Source organism: Corylus avellana, chromosome ca7 (genome assembly GCF_901000735.1).
Source record: "Corylus avellana chromosome ca7, CavTom2PMs-1.0".
In the NCBI taxonomy this organism is placed as follows: Eukaryota; Viridiplantae; Streptophyta; class Magnoliopsida; order Fagales; family Betulaceae; genus Corylus; species Corylus avellana.
Window position 1 is genome coordinate 2,492,463 of NC_081547.1, and position 17,345 is coordinate 2,509,807.

Sequence of the window (17,345 nt, forward strand, 5' to 3'; positions counted from 1 at the left end):
TAATCTATTTGGGCGTGACTATAATAATACATACCCGTTGAAAATCAAAGATTGGATGGACCTAGACGGTGAAAAATCGCAAGCACTCTCCCAAACTTGGTTGAACCATAGCATGACCCAACCCTGCCAGATCGAGCATCAATAAGACCCAATGTAGCTAATTAACAATAATTAGGCTAACGCGAGGATTTCAATTATATATTCAAACTCATACTCTAGTATATGCTCAATTACTTGAGAGTTTTTTTTTTTTTTTTTTAAACCGCTAAACCACCGTCACTGATTATATATTCATTTTTATTTATTCACTTTCCCTTTTGCTAGTGATCACTGGCTGAAACTTCTGTTCCGTTTTTGAAAATGGAATCCTAATCAACTATAGATGAATCATACAATAGATGGGGTAAGGCAACACTGATGACACCTACAAAACCACTGTAATATCAAGAATCAAGTCAATCAAAGTGACCCTACAATGCAATAAAAAAAAATCAAATTCCGCTATCTGACTCGCGGCTTCTCTTCTGATCTTGGCTTCCGAAATTAGCAAAACCAAGTTTCCTCTTGATGCGAACAGCAACTGTATGAGAAGAACTCTGAACGACACCTATTAAGCTTGAATGCGTTGATGATAAGTTAAAGAAATCTGCTGTCGGCCTGATTGTCTTAACTTTCCCCATCTCTACATTCTCCATCATATAATAAGAGGAGAATATATGTTCCTGCATGCATGTGTGCAATATAAAATAAGAATCAAACTCTTTTTATTTTTTTCTTTAATTAAATTTCAAGATACCTATTTCAATCCACAACAAAACTCACATTTTCTATGGACCCCCACAATGAAATCACATCATTCATCTTGAGCTCGAATTGTTCTGTAGTTAATTGATCATCAAATGCTCTTAATACTGCAGAGGCAGCTATAATAGATGGCCGATGATCCATTAAATTGATCTCTGCATCAAAGAAACTCAACTTGAGAAGTAATAAAACTCAGATATCCGTACTTAATTTGAAGCCAATCTTTAACGTTATATATATTATTACCTTTGGTGACAGCCATAATAAGTTGCACAACTCTAGAGAGCAATCCTTCTGGTTTAGCTTCACCACAGAATTTATTGATGAAATAATTCAGATAATGAAAAGGAGTTATTGGAGCAATTTTCCATTCGAATGCTTCAAGAACAATTAGCTCATTTCTCCAAATCGCCTCCCACACAAAATTGTAACCTGACAGTTTTGATAGCCCCGGCCTTTTCTCATTCTCCTCGATCTTTGTTGCCAAAGACAAACATGCCGTAGCTAGTGATCGAATAGCCCAAATCTCCCCATCCTATATACATCAACGATTCAACAGAAAATAAATAAATAAATCCAACCATTACATAGATTTGGAAAACATGAAAACCCATTAGCTAACAGGATTAATAAAAGAATTTTGCTCACATCAATTATGGGCAGAATTGAAAGGAAGCGATCGAAGTAAGTCACGCTTATATAGGCTGTATGGTATAGGAAACCAAAGGATTCCCGAGCCTGTATCAAGAAAGCAAAACTTCAAGAGCTTGTTCAATATATAAAGAAAAGAAGACCAGGATCTTTACTAAGAGCAAGAAATTAACCTCGAAAATCCATACAATGGCTTCCAAGCGAGCACTCTCCAACCAACTTGGAGTTTTAACAAAACTTTCGGATATTCCAAAACCAGCTCTACTCTCTCTCTGAACCAAGATTTGAATATGCTTATCTTCATCATTATTCAAGAAAGTTTCGATGCCTTCATTGCCCATGTAGAGGTCCGGATTAAACCAAGTGTCGAAGTGATGATCACCCGTTCCTGTTGTTTCATCCACACTCGAGTCAACTTCATCTTCATCTTCATCACTTGAGAAGCTAGAGGAAGAAAACGAAGTACCCGGCGTTCTTGTTCTTTCATGCATTTACACACCACTAAATCCACGTTAGTAAGATTGAGAGAGAGAGAGAGGGAGGGCGTTAATTAACGGTTAGAGAGTACACATAAGACGCCGTGGGTATATATATATATACAGGTAGGGCCCTCAAATCTCTATCAAATTTTGTTATATTTACCACTTTTGCTTGTGATATTTGTTTAAGGTGGGACTTAAAACGTTTTATACTTTCTTCTTTCTTTGATTTTTTTATTTTATTTTATTCAAATTAGGGGAAAGGGAAAAAGGATAACTCCTCCACATTTATTCCATATGAAATGTAACCCTTTTTTTCTTAATGGGCCAAGTCCACTACATAGTTCGGCCCGGCTCATATGCGGTAATCCATAAACCCCATTCGCAAAATTCAAACCAAACGGTATCGATTCCAATTCCCTCTCTTAAAGAAACAACCAGAGAAAAACTACTTTCCAAAATCCACATCCTCCCATGGAGAAGCGACTCCGTTCCTCTCTCAAATCCTCAGCCGAAGACTTCCTCTCCTCAGCCACCAAACTAAGCCTCAAATCCTCAAAACCCACTCTCAAAACCCTAATCCACAGCATCAACCCCAACTCAGACTTCTCTTCCTCTCTCCCTCTCTCTCTCCACCGCTCCATTTCTCGGTCCATCCAATCCGTCCAGAGCCTTGCTGACCCCTCAAACTCTAACCCTAACCCTTCGGAGTCCCCTCGCTCCCCTCCCACCAAGCGCCTTCGACGATCGTCCCGCCATTCCAAGACCCCCGTCGGGCTCGATTCGGACAATTATGAGACCGATCTCCGAAACGAGAAGAGGAAGCTTCTCCAAGGCCTTGAAATTCTTGCTTATATCGGGAATTTATGCGTCTCGCACCCAAAAACGGCGTTCTCGCCGTCCGATTTGTTGCCGGGCGCTCGCGCATTGCACGATAGCATGATTCTCTTCGAGGACTCGTCGGAGGACTCGGTGCTGTCATCCGAGATAGCGAGTTTGTGCGAGGAGTGGTGGAAGGGGGGTTTACCGGGGCGAGAGGCTCTGATTTCTCAGTCTCTGCCCTTCTTGCTGTCCAGGTCACTGACTTTGAAGAAGAAGGTCGATGTGCGTAGAGTGTATGCACTGCGCGAGGCGTTTACGCTGTTTGATTTCGAGGACGAGAGCATCGAGGACTTGAAACTCCTGTTGATCCGGTGCGTGATCTCGCCAGTGTATTTGAAAACTGATGAGGGGAGGCGATTCGTGGCGTTTGCGTTTGGGCTGAGCAATCAGCTTGTGAAGGAAATGTTGGCGATGATTCAGTCTCAAATACCGTTCGGGCGGAAATCGATGTTGGACGTGTTCGGGGATATATTGTTTCGGGCATGGAAGGCTGTGGAAGCGGATTCTAAGGAGGAGATTGAGAATGGGTTTTTGCAGGGTTTAATTGAAGGAGCTATACATGCAAGTTCAGGAGCGTTTGCTGCCTCTATTAGGAGGGTTTTGGGAGGGTTTGTAAGCCAGCGCACAACGGAGGGGGTCGAGAAGCTTCTTTTTCGGCTTGCTGAGCCTGTCATATTTCGGTCTCTACAGGTACATTTGTCTGTGTTTTTAGCTAGTCTGTGATTATTGAAGGTTATTGTTAGTGAAATTGAATTGTCTATAATGGTGTACGGATGATAGTTTTAAGATATTTTTCTGCCATTGTTGTTCTTTTCTGTGATCAAATAGGTGTATATTTTCTGTCAAATGCAATCATTTTGTTTTGAGGTAGCCACAGGGAGGTGCTTCTTGCGTACTCCTTTGCATTGCCTGTTGGATTAAATACCTCAGTGGCAGTTAATATCAACTAGTGAATTATCTGGCCTGATTTTCATTATATTGGTGGTCAGGATATCTAAATACCTCAATGGCATTCTAATATCAACTAGTGCATTGTCTGTTGGTGATCATTATATTGGTTTATCAGGGTGTCTAAATATCACAGAATCATTTGTCTTTGTGTCTCAAGTATATCTGATTTATAAGTGGATGGTTTTGGATCAACTGGATCAGAGCAGTGTTTAATCATGCTGTATGTTTCTGTTTGACAGGTTGCAAATTCTAATGTTCGCGAAAATGCATTGCATTTACTTTTAGACATATTCCCTCTTGAAGATCCTGATTCCACAAAAGAGGTGAAAGATACGTTACTTGATAAACAGTTCTTTTTGTTGGAGAGATTACTCACAGATGATTGTCCAGATATAAGAGTAGTTGCGGTTGAAGGTTCTTGTCGCATCCTTCATCTGTTTTGGGAAATTATCCCTTCAGCATCCATTACAAAGATAATTACGAAAATTTTTGATGACATGTCACGTGATATATGCTATGAGGTTAGGCTCTCCACATTGAAGGGTATCATTTATTTGCTTGGCAATCCCCAATCTCATGAAATTCTTAAAGTGCTTCTACCAAGATTGGGGCATCTGATGCTGGATAATGTCTTCTCCATACGAGTTGCTGTAATTGATCTCCTCCTTCTTTTAAGAGATATTAGGAATTTTCAGTTTAATAAGGTACAGGGTATTCCCAATATCAAACATCACAATGCAGTGGTTATGTTTCATGCGTTTATCCATATTGGTTGGTTGATTTTGTACTTTGTATTTCTCTGTAGGTGGTGGGGTTGGATGTCTTATTATCTACGCTTGCAAATGATCAACCTCTTGTTGCTCAAAAAATAACAAAACTACTTATACCATCATACTTTCCCTCAAAAGTAGCTGTTGAAGAGGCATGCAATCGCTGCATTACACTGATATATAGGTCTCCTATGGCTGGAGCAAGGTTTTGTGAATTTGCCGTAGAAGAAGGGGCATCTCTTAAGTCTCTCATGGAACTCATCAGAGTACTCATCAGCTTTGTCTTGTCACCAGATAAACTAAATGCATATCTGATTGAGGGTTTGCTTGTTGCTAGTGCATACCTCTGCAACAGCCTAGCAAGTGAGCCATGTTACAGAAATGCCCTCAAGGAGTTACTTGCTGGTGAAAAAGTGAAGTTCTTGTTTGCTGCAGCATCTACTGCACGTGCTCAATCTTCTGTACTCGAAATTGTTTCCACCATTTCTCCAGATGATGTAGCTGAGCTTTTTGAAGAATGCATGGCCCTAGTCACTAATTGTAGTGGTATATCTGATACTGTGGAAAGGCAAGCTGAAGTGAGGTCTGCCCACAAGTTGTTCCTGTCTTGTGAGGGATTTGATGACATGTTTGAAGCTCTAACAGTGCGTTTGCAGAAAGCTGCCTATCGTTGCCATACAAAGTTTGGAACTGAAAGACCAAAGAACAGTGTTTTCTCTGGAAAAAGGAAGAAATCTAAGTCCTCCAGCAAAATTTCAGCTAAGTGGAAACATGTCAATGGAAAAAGACCTTCCAGTTTTGAGGAGGATTATTCCATTTCTGTAGGAATATCCTGGCAAATCACGGACTTGATAATGTCTGAGAACTCTCGTAAGGCTATATTGGAGTCTCAAACTTTAGAACCGTCATTTCTTGCTTTAAAGATCATCTCCGAAGTCAGCATTGTGCAGTGCATGCATTGTGAATACATGGACGTACATCCCATTCTGGCATATACATGTCTTGCTCTGCATATGACTCTTCAAAATGTTAGCATAAATAGTACAAAAGATTGTGGTACTAAGGAGAAGAATAGGTCTAATTCCTCAAGATCACTTCTGGAGGCAAGTGTTTTTTCTTTTTCTTTCTTAATTTTTTCAATCCTGGTTTTTGATACTGAGGAGTATGATGTCAATAATGAGCTCCCAACTCCATTTTCTATTTTAGCCGACAGTGTTGGAACAGACAGTGCATCACATGCTTAACTGTACAGAGAAGCTACTTGAAGCAGATGACTTGTCCAGCAACTCTCCCTCAGAATTTGAGCAGGCTAACCATAAGACAGCCAGTCGTCGTGGACAACAATTCAGAGAGCCTCAAGCAGACGCCTCTAGTCCAAGTACCAGTGGTAAGTATCCGCATGTAGTGCACAAATTGCACAGATTAGATACACTTATGCACAGACACATGCTCGGTTGTTGGTTCTTTGATATGACGTGATGAGAAGTACTTTTGACACTTCCTTCTAGTGAAAATGAAAAGCCCCATATCATTTCCTTCTGGTGAGATAGAGCTGGATGTCTGAATAACTTGATATGATATATACAAATTGTAATAGCAATTTTATTTCATAACAGAAAAGTAGTGATATGCACTTAATCCGTATAACGCAACTGTTGTGCACATGCCATCCCTATTTGGACTATGATGGACAATTACTGGTTTTCTCCCAACCACAGGATTCTGTGGTACAAATCTTCAGAATTACCAGTAAGACATGAGTCTAGAGAATCAATGAGGATGTCTCTAGTTTTGGTTTTCACAATCAGGAGAATGGCTATGATAGTGATGGAATGCATTTGTGCATTAAGAATTCAGTCTCCTCAACTTTTTTGTGTGCTAATCTGTCTCCGGTTGCACATTTGTCTTTCTGGGGCAAAGATTTGAATCCAAGTGTTACTTTGCAGTTTAGTCAATACTCGCAAAAAATAATTTTTTTTGGAAACATTTTGTCCATTCTGCTCGACAGTAACTAACTGCCTCTCTTATGTAGTTAAGGTACGAAATGCTCATTGTAGTTCTACCACATTGGTCAACTTGGTAGTTACTTTTTTAACATCCCAGTCTTTCTGGAAAGCTGTAAATTTATTAAACAATGGTGACTTCATAAGAATATAGGGCTCATTTGCTAATGCCTTTTAGAAGGTGTATTTTTCTTTTTGGTTGTGATGTGATATAAAGGTAAAAATAGTTTTGAGTGTTTTATGATGAGTTGTTTATTAATGCTTTTGCTTTTAGCAAAAAACAGTTTTAAAAAGCATTAGCAAACGGCCTAATTAATTTTCACCTGCATGTGCACTATGTTTTTCGATAAAATAAAACCCATATAATTGCTTCACGTTAGTGATTTCTACCATCTCTAAGTGACTAATCATTTTTTGTAATTTTCATATAGGATCTTTTTGTGCTGAACAAAGAGGAGTATCAATTAAAATGAAGATGCTTACCGCAATTCTCAAGTTCATCGTTGATGCCTTTATGGTGGGTTTTCTTTCTCACTATTATGGGCAGTCCTTAAAGTTCACGTCAGGATATGTGCAATACATCATCTCCTTTCTTGGGCAACAATCTCATGACCAATTTCAGTTCAAGGAGGATGATTTGAAAGATATATTTCTGTGTCTGAAGAGCTCCTTCACCTATGCAGCCAAGTTACTTAATTTAGTTCACAGAGACGTTAGCGAAGCTTCACCACTTCCCCTAGAAGCTTTTGATCTTGCCAACAATTTGCTTGATCTAATCACCTCGATTGAATTATACTTGGGTTCTGCTTATGCTGCACGTCTTGTTACAATAGCGAAGCCTTGGCTCCCTGATTTGATTCTGGCGTTAGGATCTGGGCACATACTGAAACCGGCTCAAGGAGAAGGGAAGCATTTTCATTCACTTGATCGCATTAAACTTCGTTTTCCATCATGGCTCTTGATTTTAGCGAAGACCGAGCTTAGTGAAATAAGTGAAGTTAGCCTGGAAGAGGATGATGACAGAGTTTCTGAATCGAAGGAGTTTCCAATGTTCAAGAAGCTTCTAGGAATGACAGTTACCTTGTTGAAAGGAAATCCCAACATACTGGATGCAGTTGGGGTGATATTCCTAACTGGCTCAGTAGTTGGGCTGGAAAGGAAGGACTTTGGGTTGGTACTGGGACTTGTACACTTTGTATGCCTAAAGTTATTTAGACAAGATGATAGAGAATGGGGTAATATGTTGTTGGCTTCTCTTCAAGACTTCTACCCTCAAATAGAGAGAGAAATAGAAGAAGAAAATGAGGAAGATGAAAGGCAGAAATTGCATAGTGCAAAGGAGTTGCTTGAACCTGTTTGGATGTATCACATTTATGAAACAGGGAAGGTTTCTATGATGGAAGAATAGACATCTTTTTGTTACAAATTTGAATTCTAACTTCCTTGAGGAGAATGTATGTACTGACATGGCGACATGGGAAAAAAAAAAAACACTCAGGAAAGTCCCAAATGTATTAGATTTTGAATTGTTTTACGTACCAAAGGGCCCATTAGGCCCAGTCGGCGGCCCGTCGGTCCAGGTTGGCTAGAGACATGTTGCAATCTAAAATCAACAGCAATTACGGAAAATAGACTTTAACCCTGTTTTAGTATGTGCCCAGATCCTAAAGCAAATATCAAGTCAGGCTGAGGCAGCCAGTATGTATGGATATCTCAAATATAATATAACATGTAGCAATGCGTGCATGTATGGATGGATGGTGTGCATAACATAATCAGCATAGCTCGTAAGAGTGATTCGAAAAATTAAGAAAAAAAAAAAAAATCACGATTGAAATTCTTGGCAATCATTCATTATGGTTCACAACTTCACATCGATTCCTGATTTAGAACTCAGCATGTGCTCATGCGACGCTCTTGCATCATGGAATTCAAAACTTTATGTATTCCAAGGTCAGAATTATTTTTGGTCCCTCGTAACAAAATGTGTTCTCAAAACGTTGCTGTCCAATTTCATTCCTCCCTTAATCAAGCCAAATAAATTGTCTGATGACAAAATAAATTGTTCCTGTTTGATGTGGATGGTAACGTGGTCCAACAACTCTGCGCATTTCAGTGTATTCAATGGACTATTCTAGGAGTAACATCACGCACAAGTGATAACATTCCAACCCAAACCATTCATGTTATGTTCTATGTTTCATTCATATCTAGCCTTTCAAAGAGACATATCCAATTGCATTCATCCTCTTGCAACATTTTGTTAATTACACTAGTATTAACAAAACGAAAAACAAACCTGAACACCCCTTTTTATTATAACGAGGAGAGAAATATATATATATATATATATATATATATATGAATTTTAAAATTACTCTACCTCCTCATCCTAAGTATCTCGTGACTCCTAAAAAAAGAATTAAGCAATGCCCTTGCCTTGCGAAAGAGCCCACAATGTTATAACATCAAATAATGACTTTAACATGCCCACAGGCAAGGCCACTACCTACCAGGCTACCACCATACCCTATCCATAAGTGATAGCTAGTAAATGACGTGTCCCAATAGAAACACAAGTTTGGCACCACACTTGGTCAAGGTCGTACTCTATCAAAGGAGGACACCTGGCTAAAGCTACGCATGGTTCCACATGAAAGGGAAGGCAACTATGCCAAATACACAAGTTTAAAACCCTAATTTAAGCATCAAAGTCAAAGGTGCCTCCTACCGATACCTCCGACTCTCCCTCTTGGGTATTCTTAATCTAAGGTTGATCGTATGATTAACTGCATCATCACTTTGAATCTTCATTTGAAACAATAATGATAAATCATACATCATAAGAAGAGAACTACAAATCCATAGTCTAACATATTAATAGCTGGATGTTTTTCATCCATTCATCAGTTTGATTCAGCTTCCCTGGGGAGATATTTGGTTACAAAGCACCAATTCAAACGTATCCTGCGTTTTAGTAAAGAGTGAGGTCGGCAGGGTAATTGCTGTAAACTAAAATACAAGGTTGTACGATGCCAGACTAGATACCTCTACAGTCCCCATGAAGGCATGTGGAGGAGTGGAGCCTCTGACACCATTTTTGCCATGAATCTCATGCCCCATATTCCCCCCCACCCTACCCCAGAACAAGGGTCTCTAACTTCATGATGATAGACTAGGTCCTACAACATCAATGAAGGGAACGAAATACCAGCAATTACAATTTGTTGTTGAAAACAATGGCCTAGGGCGCATTAATACTTAACAATTTCAAGAAAATAGTTGCATCTAGTGAGAACATTGATGTTTTTCAATAGGTTATTCAGGATTTTTTTTTTTTATGGTCACAACCTTTAAAGGAGAATATATATATATATATATTTGATTTAGGGCACTTAAAACTTTAGTGTTATCAGCACTAAAACATATTTGGGGGAGTTTGATGAACCCCAAAGACGGTGCAAACTAAGAGTAAAAGGGAAGCTTCCCACTCATGGAAAGGTGGCTCCAACATTCTAAGCAAATATAATCACATGCACCTTTATATACTTTTCAATGGCCCAAATGCAACACAGATGTATCAAATCAAGCAAAAACAATTCCTCATTCCTTATGGCTTTCAGCCTTTTGAAAGACATAGGGAGCATCCCAAGCCCCTCATCAAAAGGTAGAGTGGCAAGTGATGTATGCAAAAAAAAAAAAACTATTTCCTGTCATATGACAAAAAAGGGAGGGAAAAAAAAAAGAGAAATACAAAAAATTGAAATAGTGGGTAAGAAAGTGGTAACATTCAAGAAAGCAAACACTACTAAGCATCACTATAGACAAACAGTCTTCAATGGCCTCCTGGCACTCTCTTGGCCTTCACTGCATCCTTGATGCCTTTTGAAAATTCAGTCAGCTTCTTACTTCTTACTGTAGGCTAAAGCTATCTCTTTTTATTTATTTACTTTTGCTTTTTTTTCTCTATCTTCTTGGTTGTCACTTGCTGGAGCTTTTGTTGGGTTTATGAAAATGGAATCCCAATCATCAGCTCCAAGTCATACCATGGGTTGATTGATGGTAGATCGATGACACTCATGAAACCTATAAACCAATCTAATATCAAGAATCAACTCTCAGTCAAAAAGACCCTATAATGCAATTAATAAACACAAATCAATCTCGATCAAATTCTGCTAACTATGCCCTGTGGCTTCTCTTTACTGGGCAAGTTCGATCACTGTTTGTGAAAGTAAGTCTTCTCTTTGTGCCAGCAGCAATGGTGGAAGAAGAATTCTCAATAACATCGATTGAGCTTGAATTCATTGATGATAAATTCGGGGAAACTACTGACTTGGGTGTCTTTACTTTTCCCATCTCTATGTTCTGCATTATATTATAACAGGAAAATACATGTTCCTGTGTGGAAGATAAAATAAAAATCAGCTCAAAGAATCAAACTTGTTTGGTCCTTTAATTCAATTTTTAAGATATCCATTTTCAATGCACAAGATCAGCTGCATTGAGTGGAAAATTAGTACTAACAAGGAAACTCACATTTTCTAGAGACCCCCACAATGAGATAACACTCATCTTGAGCTCCAATTCTTTCTTGGTGAATTGATCATCAATTGCTACTAAGACTGCTGCTGCAGCTATTGCAGAAGGACGATGATCCATTAAATTGATCTCTGCATCAGAGAATTCAACTTGATAAGAAAACACAGTAAACTCACAAATCGGTTTGAAGCCAATCTTTAATGCCATTGATTATTACCTCTTGTGATGGCCACAATAAGTTCCACAGCTCTAGAGACCAATGCTTTTGGTCTAGATTCACCACAGAATTTATTGATGAAATAATACAGAAAAGCAAAAGGAGTTATTGACCCCAATTTCCAGTCCAAAGTTTTCATAACCAATAGCTCCATTTTCTTAATCATCTTGTTCTCAAAATTGATTTCTTCCATCCGATATTCCGATAGGGCCGGCGCTTTACACTCCTCCATCTTTGCTGCCAAAGACAAACATGCCACGGATAGCAATCGAATAGTCCAAACTTTCTCATCCTGCATCAACAACAATAACATCCCACCATTATACATGAGCTTTGAAAACAGGGAAAACCCATTAGCAAAAAGATCAAGAAATTAATTTGCTTACATCAATGTATCGCTTTGAAAGAAATCGATCAAAGTAAGTCACGCATACATAAGCTGTAAGGAATTGGAAACCAAAGATTGCCCGAGTCTGAATCAAGAAACACAAATTAAACTAACTTCAAGACTAGCTGGTTCAATATTACTAAAAAGAATAAAAATCGCCATAAATTCAAAAAAAAAAAAAAAAAAAAGATTTTCTGAGAGAAACAAACATTGAAAATCCACTCAATGGCATCCAAGCGAGCATCCTTCAACCAGCTTTGGCTTGTGCTTGAGCAATCACACAAGGATGACACACAGCTTTTGGATCCAAACCCAATAGCACTCTCTCTCTGAACCAAGTGCTTGATATACTCATCTTCGTTCTCTGAAACAAAACATAGGTACTCCAAGTCCATGCAGGTTTTTGCCTCACCCAAGTACTCTTCACTCAAGAAAACTTCGTCTTCATTGCACAAGAGGGCAGAGGGAGAGAACAAAGTGCCAGAGTCCCCCATTCTCGCTCTTTCATCTATACTCAAGACAATCACACAGAAACCATATCTGGGTATTTGTAGGATTTGTGTGCTAAATCCACGTTAATAGGATTGAGAGAGATAGAGTAGCGGTTTTGGTGCCGCCAAAATGAGCGGATGAGATATAGAGGGGGCGTTACGTTAATTAGCGGTTAGAGTATATGGTCTACGCCGTCGTATAAATATACAACTATAGACCCTAAACAAAATGCAAATTTCCTAGATTCTTATATGACTTTCATATAGTTGGAGCGACGTTGAAGTGAAAATCAGCCATTTATTTATTACATGTTCTTATTGATTCAAATGTTTATTTTCACAGTCACATTATTTCTGACAGTTGTATAACAGTCTATTAACTAAAGTAATGTTATACAACTGTCATACAACTTACTGATATGATTGTGTTAATTCGTTTTTGTATTAGCACATTTTTTTATAAAAAAAAAAATTAATTTTTACTATCCCATTATTTTAGTTATTTAGCAGTTTTTTTTTTTTTTTTTTGTAAGTAGTTATTTAGCAGTTGTATAACTGAATATTAGATAGTATACATTAGGAAACAAAATACCCTTTATCAAATGCTTGGAGATTGTGATATTGTGTGAGAGAGTACTTTATGTATATTGATTTTTGGGTTTCCTTAATTTGGGACAGCTGTGTGATGGTGAGTTTTGTCCCATTTGATTAAAGGGATTCATTTGGTCGTAGGGGTTCATCATCATCCACAGCTTCTTCTTTCTCCATTGTTTTTTCCTTTTACGTTTTCTTTTTCTTTTTCTTCCTTTTTTATTTAGGGTATTCATGGGATGGGAAAGATAGTGTGTGGTGGGTTTCACTCTCATTTGAAGAATTAAACATGATCAATATATATACATAACATGAATCATCATGCTTGAGATATTCTCACATATCCTCTTAAAATATTTACAAGCACTAACTTTGGCTTACGTGGTGTACATTTGCTAATATATATATCATTTCAAATAGATAAAAGCCTTGCAAAACTATTCTAAGACCTATGTAGACGATCGATTCAACATTACTATTATCAATTAAGTAGATAATTCAAGGGATGATAAAAAGAATTTTAAATTGACAAATTCAAATCGTTTCAAGATTGCCCTTAAAACATAGAAGCTTATGCTTTGAGAAGTGCATCTTGTAACATGTTTGTATCTTTATTAAATCTTAACAGGACATATATGAAAAGCAATAGTGTCTAAACTTTTATCTTGAAAACAGAGAAAGTTCAATAGAAGGTAAAAGAAATCTAAAAACGGATTTTTCTTTTTTTTTTTTTCTTTTTCTCTATTTCCTCTTTATAATAAAAAAATGGAGGATAATATATTTTGTTGTTCTTTTCCTTTAGTTTTTTTTTTTCTTTTAAACATCACATCAACATCATTTTTTTTTCTTTGCTTATTATGAGAATCTACCAACCAACATTAATATAATAGGGAGTTAATTGCAAATAGATATAATTACGGGCATTGATTTGTCACTTGTCCCTAGTAATAATAGTAAGTGTAAGCAAGAGTGAAATCAATTATTAGGGAATGATAAAGACAAAACAAACTAATATTAGCAGTGTATCATAAATTCACTTGTATCATCAATTCTTTTAGAATGATCACAATCTATTAAACGTTTCTAAAAATACATATAGCGGAGGTCATGTGTGGTCATGTCAAAAAAAAAAACGTATAACGTGTATATATATATATATATTCTAAAAAATACAAGGCTTCAAATGCTGTTCCAAAAACAAATAAAAAATAAAATAAAAACTCGAAAATCTTAATCCACTTTTCACTTTCCTTACTTTTTGTTCTCTTTTGTGTTAAATATATATACTTATAATTAATCACTGCGAATCTGTGATGCTCCCTCCCTTGTGCTCTGGGCATGCACCTAGAATTTAGAGAATAATTGAAAATCTTTATTTGCAACTGAGAGAGACTCCACTCCCTGATGTTCTGACCAGTTACACAGTTGGATTACTTATATAAATCCTATTTTATTAATTAATTAATTATTTAGGTGTCATTAAGGAGATGAGCAAAAGAATAAAGTTAATTTTTTCAAAAGGGCAGGAGCTTCTGGCCCTCATGTACTTCTTTAAAGGGATAACAGGCTATATATATATATACATATTAAAAAAAATTAAAAAATTAAAAATAGGAAGGGACGCAAGATCCAAAAAAATGGACTGTTAATATAATTGGTGAACTGCCATCTCTTGTAAACTCTTAATAATAGTCAGACAAGAATATTACTGATTAAATCTATTATTTATAATAAAATATATATATATATATAAAATGTATTATGTAGGATGAAATAAATCTCCCTCAAAATCTAGCCAAGTAGTTGCTTAATTAATTAAATCCATCCATTCAAGTACTTGAGGTCATCAAGCAACCAACATATATAGAAGCTAACAAAATCATGATTTTTTTAGCCCCATCCCCATGGTTGATGGTTCCATAAAAAAGATAACTCTATATGTAACTTTCATTTATTTAAATCTGCCAAAAAAAAAAAATCAGTACTTGAGGTTGTTGTGGTTTCTGGGTACATCAGAAATAATTTGTGTTGTCTTTTAGGATGGGAAGAAAAAAATGTCCAGCGTAAAAATGGATTGTTCATTTCACACATGCCAATAGAAAAACCAAAATGTTGTAAATATATAAGGTCCACCATTGTTATATATATATAAAAAAGGTATTGAAGAAAGTATGATAGCACACGTGAATATAATAGAGCAGAGGAGGAGCGTCTTCACGTGTGAAAGGCTGGACCACGCGGCTATGAAGAAGAAGAAGAACAAGACGCTCCTCTTCTATCCAAAGTTGCCACCCACTCATAATATATAATATATTTTTTATATAAATAATTATATAAAATAAATAAATAAATAAAATGGGATATGTTGTTGTAAGCTGGCAAAGCTTGGGTCTTGGTGCTGGGAGAAGGAGAACCTTTGACTCTGAAACATTTTGCAAGCCCAAGATGGTCAAGAGTTAGGTTTGACTGAGAGTATGATGTTCTCTCTTGCTTACAGATGTTGCAGAATGCAGAGATGCAGCAGACTAGGTGGTGGGGAAAATCATGGTTCCAAGGCCATGCCTTTTGATCCATCAATTTGCGAGTTCTTTTGGCTTTGTCTGGATACCATTAATAGATTAAGCACTTAAATGGATCGCACCAAACAGATCGAATACTTCCCACTTCGATTATATGCTCCTATCGTGCTCCTATGTCTCTCTCTCTCTCTGTTGCTCTAAATAGCTATGACAGATTTCCCTTGGGTGTATTGATTTGTCAAATGAGCCCACTGCTCTCACGTGGTATCATGATGTAGGGGTGAATAATTAGTATTCCCGTGTCCATTTCGAATTGTGAATATAAGATTATATACATTAATCTTTGATCTAATTGTTTTAATGCCAAGTTGATAGACAATCGATGAAGATTTTCTATCATCGAGCCACGAATTTCATAAAAAATCAAAGAGTTAAAGACGAGATTTCATTACCCACTTGCAAATTATTTATGCTAATCTAGTCAAGAATCCGAATTCCAATGTAAATCCTAGCAAATTATTATTTTTCTTTTCTTTCATTTTCTTTTTGTTTGAACTTTTTTTTTCCAAAAAGAGAGAAAAAATATATATAAGAGAACTCACAGAACCATAATAATAATAATAATAATAATAATAAATTTTCTCCAAGCAAAATTGGCTGTAGATAATATTGATTTTACCAATTTTAGAACAAACTTATTTGTTGCATTATGGTGAGCCAAATTGTTCCAAAGTTCATGTACTTATTATCTCTGACGGCCCAAAAGGTTGCAATTTTATGCGTTGCCAATTTGCAGGCAAGAAGATTACTAATTACGATGGGCCCCCAAAATAATAATTTGAGGCCCATTGGGATAAATTATGAGCAGTCAGATTAGCATGTTTCCCAAATATTTATAACATTCTACGACGGCCCATGAGCGCTGGTTGTGGTAACTAGGCCCTAAACAGGGCAGATCTTAACTTAGACCCCTCCACTCAAAGAGTCTTATAGGCCCATTATGGGCACATTCTAAGGCCTGATACAGGCGTGCTTCTTTGCAACACTTGAAAGAAAATTGGGCAGCCCTCAAGGCTCAAACTAGTTTGTAACAAGCCCCAAATCCCTAATCACGTTTCTGCCCAAAATTATTTAAGTTTTAATTAGAATTTGTTATAAATATTTATAAAGCTCAATCTTCCGAAGCAAATAATCAATGTTAAATTCTTGTACTTATAAATATTTTTACAATCCACCCACTTAATTAAAATAATCGACGGGAACAATATGGGACTAACTTTCAAAAAAATCTCACATGAATTATTCTAAGCAGCCTATTAATAATGTTTGTGCTTTCGAATCCCCCTTCTCCTCTTCTTGTGCGAACATATTAAAAATAAATAAATAAATAATGCTCGTGCTAAAGGATGTGGTTGTGGTTGTCATATGAAATAGGATTTTCTTCGTAAAAAGCAATGCTACTATTCACACATATTTAGCATAATTATTTCATGGATAGAAATTTATTTCAAATTGGCTTGAAGAAAATTTCATTCAACCTAGTCTAATAAGTGTCAAGTGTCATATTTCACATATTTTCTTTGATATTTTAACAGTCATTTATTATCATTCCACTAATTTAAGAAGTCAAACATTAATTTTTTAGAAACTCAAAAATATTGAATGACACTTGTCACTTATTACAAACCACTTAAAAAATAAAAATTTACTTAAAACAAGTCAGTCAATTGACATCCAATAAGTATAGTAAATAGGTCTGAAGAATATATTTATCCAAAAAAAAGGTAAATTGGTCTGAAAAGTAACATTACTTCTTAGTAAATAGTAAATACCAAATAAACCAACAAACCACTTAAATAACCTATGGTTAAAATTGAAAATCTAAGTAATAAATTAAAATTGTATAAAAACCTAAAATACTAAACTTGAATTAATTGACGAAACTAACGGAATGGAGGATTGGTGAACCGTTCATATCGTTTTCGTTGTTATAAAAAAGAAAGAAAAAATAGTTATTGAAACAGTATTGAACGGTGTACAGACGCTCGTTGTCGTTG

At 36.6% G+C, this 17,345-nt stretch overlaps 3 protein-coding genes across 3 annotated transcripts; 1 reads left to right on the top strand and 2 right to left on the bottom strand.

Annotated features, from left to right (window-relative positions):
- Positions 1 to 491: 491 nt before the first annotated feature.
- On the bottom strand, positions 492 to 1,946 carry LOC132186516 (cyclin-D5-1-like). Its single transcript, XM_059600496.1, has 5 exons — positions 1,629 to 1,946; positions 1,453 to 1,542; positions 1,051 to 1,339; positions 823 to 959; positions 492 to 722 (listed from the first exon to the last, which is right to left on the bottom strand). Exons 1-5 carry the CDS (start codon positions 1,944 to 1,946, stop codon positions 492 to 494), a joined length of 1,065 nt encoding a protein of 354 aa, XP_059456479.1.
- A 408-nt stretch (positions 1,947 to 2,354) lies between these two features.
- LOC132187331 (uncharacterized) lies at positions 2,355 to 8,010 on the top strand. Its single transcript, XM_059601616.1, has 5 exons — positions 2,355 to 3,506; positions 4,007 to 4,471; positions 4,573 to 5,640; positions 5,744 to 5,924; positions 6,972 to 8,010. Exons 1-5 carry the CDS (start codon positions 2,409 to 2,411, stop codon positions 7,946 to 7,948), a joined length of 3,789 nt encoding a protein of 1,262 aa, XP_059457599.1. The 5' UTR covers positions 2,355 to 2,408; the 3' UTR covers positions 7,949 to 8,010.
- Positions 8,011 to 10,084: 2,074 nt separating this feature from the next.
- On the bottom strand, positions 10,085 to 12,289 carry LOC132188315 (cyclin-D5-1-like). Its single transcript, XM_059602739.1, has 5 exons — positions 11,897 to 12,289; positions 11,686 to 11,772; positions 11,300 to 11,591; positions 11,080 to 11,213; positions 10,085 to 10,941 (listed from the first exon to the last, which is right to left on the bottom strand). Exons 1-5 carry the CDS (start codon positions 12,179 to 12,181, stop codon positions 10,723 to 10,725), a joined length of 1,017 nt encoding a protein of 338 aa, XP_059458722.1. The 5' UTR covers positions 12,182 to 12,289; the 3' UTR covers positions 10,085 to 10,722.
- Positions 12,290 to 17,345: the final 5,056 nt, after the last annotated feature.